General features: G+C 33.7%; 2 protein-coding genes across 2 annotated transcripts; both read right to left on the minus strand.

The window, feature by feature from the left end:
• Positions 1 to 507: 507 nt before the first annotated feature.
• LOC145634716 (uncharacterized) lies at positions 508 to 1,199 on the minus strand. The gene is made up of 2 exons (XM_081686111.1): positions 882 to 1,199; positions 508 to 781 (listed from the first exon to the last, which is right to left on the minus strand). The coding sequence occupies exons 1-2, from the start codon at positions 1,126 to 1,128 to the stop codon at positions 582 to 584; spliced, it is 447 nt and encodes a 148-aa protein (XP_081542237.1). The 5' UTR covers positions 1,129 to 1,199; the 3' UTR covers positions 508 to 581.
• A 127-nt stretch (positions 1,200 to 1,326) lies between these two features.
• Positions 1,327 to 3,271, minus strand: LOC145636763 (uncharacterized). The gene is made up of 3 exons (XM_081688316.1): positions 1,854 to 3,271; positions 1,504 to 1,753; positions 1,327 to 1,383 (listed from the first exon to the last, which is right to left on the minus strand). Exons 1-3 carry the CDS (start codon positions 3,269 to 3,271, stop codon positions 1,327 to 1,329), a joined length of 1,725 nt encoding a protein of 574 aa, XP_081544442.1.
• Between the last annotated feature and the right edge of the window lie 254 nt (positions 3,272 to 3,525).

Below are 3,525 nucleotides of genomic sequence, written 5' to 3' on the forward strand. Positions count from 1 at the left end.
TCAACAAGCTTGATCATGAAATCCTTCTCTCTTTTTCTCTTTTACACAAAAAATCATTCTTTCTCTCTCACATATTCTAAGCCTTAAACCTATATTTCTGATTACACCATTCTTCCATTAGGCACTCCAAGGAGTTCATACAATACCCAAAGTTCTATACTTAAACCAAGGCGTGAAAGGTATAATTAACTGAGGGCAATGTTTTCAGGATCGGGATTCTAAGTTGGATCGGAAAGGCCTAGCAGGATCGGATCGTGGGATCGGATCGTAGGATCGCACGATCCTACCAATTTTCAATTCTAAGACATAGTAGATGTATAAAATTGTTGTGGGATCATATTTTATGTAAAAACAACACTAATAATGCTAATACTTAGTGATTTACTCATTGAAAAGGCGATACTTCATTAAAAAGCTAATTATAGCGAATATTTCGACATCTTTCTCAATAAATTTGTACATAAAAATCTTGAGAACAAGGCAATAGTTATGAGTTCAATACTTCAATGACAAAATAATACACATAATGACATAAAATAGTTTTAATTACAAAAATCTTAGTTTTAATTAAAGTATATTCATCAATCATCATATCCAAAACTCAAATTGCCATACTCAACATCATCACTTCTAACATTAGTTTCTCCTGTACTAGTTGGCTCATTTTCAAAGTTGTTGCCATCACCAAAATCGTCATCATCATTAAATTCATTTGAGCCCATATAAGTTGCTGCAATGTCATCATCATTGTCGGTCAAATTTGTTACTTCAACGATTTCATCTACACAATATGTGGCAAAAATAATTAAAAAGGTGAAATAGGAGAAGATAAGATTTTTATAAGTAATGAATATGAATGAAAAGGAAAATAAAAAGCTCACCATCATGGTCTTCATGATTTTCATCTCCATTTCTTGTAACTTCTCTAGCAATCCTCCTTGCTGCTCTATCAAGATTAGTGAACCATGCATCATTTGTTGGAAGAACAGGTTCTTCTTCCTCTGCTATCCACTCATCATCAGACGGCAACTCTTCCAAAACTATTGGTTCTGTGATTGACTTGCTTGCTCGTTTCTCATGCCTTCGCTTCAATTTCAAATTATACATCACAAAAACTAAATCGTTCATTTTTTGTTGATGTAATCGATTTCTTTTCTTTGTATGAACCTGTTTAAATTACATATAGAAAAAAAATTTAGAAGACATCAAATGACCCAAATTTGTATAATATAAAGTAAAAAAAAAAATTAGATAGTAGTTTTACCATTTCAAATGCACTCCAATTTCGTTCACAACCCGAGGAACTACAAGTGAGGCTTAAAATTCTTATGGCAAAGTTTTTAAGCTCTGGACATTCATCCCCATATGAATCCCACCAGTCAGCTTTATGAATTAAGGCACATTCAGAATAGTATGTTAGTATTCGATTTGTTGTAATAAAAAATAAGATGTAATTTTATACCCAAAATCCAAACCTGGAGTTTTTTTTGTTCTTGTCATCACAGCAGTAGGCAACCCAAAAAGCCCTCTGGCATTTTTAAAGGCATCCATTTGTAAATCAATCATCATTCTTTCGTCCGGATCAGAAACCATTCTTTGAAGACAATTATATAAGCCTATTTTAATGTCAGCATTGGCTTGAAAATCAGGCTTATATTGAAATTGTGGATTTAAAAAATAAGCTGCTGCATGGAGGGGCCTATGAAGTTGATCCTCCCAACGCTCATCAATGATATCCAAGATTGGTTTATAGCTACATTATAAGAAAAAGATTATACGCAAGTATATATCTATAATTATGTTCTAACAAGTAACAACATAAAACAAAATAAATTATATGCTTAACAGCTTACTTTCTTTCAACATTGTTAAAATTCTCCTTGATTTGGTTTTTAGCTTGGGCCATAGCTGCATAGATAAATCCCATAGCTGGGTTCTCATCGGAATCTACCATTCGTAAAACTTTTACAAGTGGCAATGCTGCTTTCAAACACATTATAACACTCTGCCAAAATCCCCTGGTATCCAAGATAATTCTTTGAACTTTTTTCCCTTCAACAGATTTAGAAAACTTACTTGATGTCCATTTATTAGATGAAAACAAAGCAAGTAATGATCCTTTATGCTCATTTAAGCACCTCAATGTCAGGTAAGATGTAGCAAATCGCGTGATACCAGGTCTAATAAGCTCTCTATCTTTGGTAAACTCTTTCATCCAAGTGAGGAGTATGGTTCTAGAGTATATGTAAGTTGTTATCTTCCTAGCCTTAGCGATGGTAGCACTATGGACCTTAATCTTCTTATCAAAATCCTCCAGCATTAGATCAATACAGTGAGCAGCACATGGCGTCCAAAATAATTTAGTCCTTTTCTCCATCAATTTTTCTCCAGCAGCTTTGTAGTTTGCAGCATTATCTGTGACAACTTGAACAACATTCTCTTCACCAACCTTTTCTACAACCGCATCCAACATTTCAAGAACTTTGTCAGCTGTTTTAGAGATCTCAGATGTATCAATTGAAGATAGGAACACAGACCCCTTAGGGCTATTCACTAAGAAATTACAAATGGAGCGTCTTTTTCTATCACTCCATCCATCTGACATAATGGTGCAACCTGTTTTTTTCCATTCTTCTTTGAACTCCTCAAGCATGGTCACTACATTTTTCACTTCTTTACTCAAAAATCTCACCCTTATTTCATGATAGCTTGGTGGTTTAAGTCCAATCCCATACTTTGCGATTTTTTCAACCATGATAGGAAATTCAGGATTGTTAACGGCATTGAATGGAATCGCACTAGTGTAAAAAAAACGAGCTATTTGTTGACAAACTTCTTCTCTTTCTTCCTTTTTATATTTCTGATTAAGTGTTGTTTGTACTCCAGGTTTGCTTCTACTCACAAAAGCATCCATTCCCCCCCTCTTGTTCAAATTATTACTTTGTTGATATTCATGATTATCATCATCCTCACCTATATCATTGAATTTTTTCTTTTTTCTACTAGATTGTTCTGCACTAGCTTGTAATAGGTCTCTAAATTTATGTTTCACATCATCCGGAACTTGCAAACATCTTTCAACATTACAACCAGTCCCAGCAAGGTGATGTTTAAGCCTATAAACACCACCAGCACGCACAACACCACAATAGTTACATCTTACTTTCTTAGTTTCACTATCTACCTCACTACCATGTTCCCAGCCTGGGTCAGTCCTACTACCAGGAAAATTTTTCCTTTTTTTTTTAACAGAGCTTGCTGAGGCTGACATAATTTGAAGTTCGAATGATCAATTTCAACAGAGTCGCATAAATAATACCTACCTACATATAGACAGGGAATTTCAATTTGAGGAAAAAAAATTGAGCACTTCAATCTTCAAATATCAATTTAAACTTAATAATATTTCTAGATTATCAACATAATTTACTAGTCCTAACATAAATTCTAAAAACTAAAGTTAAATTAACAAAATCTGAAGTCTAAACAAAATCCCAAAATTGAATAACAGTAGAAAACGAACAA

This window comes from Chenopodium album, chromosome 6, assembly GCF_948465745.1.
Source record: "Chenopodium album chromosome 6, dcCheAlbu1.1, whole genome shotgun sequence".
NCBI lineage: Eukaryota > Viridiplantae > Streptophyta > Magnoliopsida > Caryophyllales > Amaranthaceae > Chenopodium > Chenopodium album.

What these genes read in the sequence shown, in the direction of transcription:
- LOC145634716 (XM_081686111.1), bottom strand. Translation starts at nt 1,128, where the DNA reads ATGAACGATTTAGTTTTTGTGATGTATAATTTGAAATTGAAGCGAAGG. An exon ending in AAATCATGAAGACCATGATG is followed by an intron (nt 782 to 881) that starts GTGAGCTTTTTA and finishes CATATTGTGTAG; the next exon opens with ATGAAATCGTTGAAGTAACA.
- LOC145636763 (XM_081688316.1), bottom strand. Translation starts at nt 3,271, where the DNA reads ATGTCAGCCTCAGCAAGCTCTGTTAAAAAAAAAAGGAAAAATTTTCCT. An exon ending in TTTAACAATGTTGAAAGAAA is followed by an intron (nt 1,754 to 1,853) that starts GTAAGCTGTTAA and finishes CTTATAATGTAG; the next exon opens with CTATAAACCAATCTTGGATA. An exon ending in TTTTTGGGTTGCCTACTGCT is followed by an intron (nt 1,384 to 1,503) that starts GTGATGACAAGA and finishes TAATTCATAAAG; the next exon opens with CTGACTGGTGGGATTCATAT.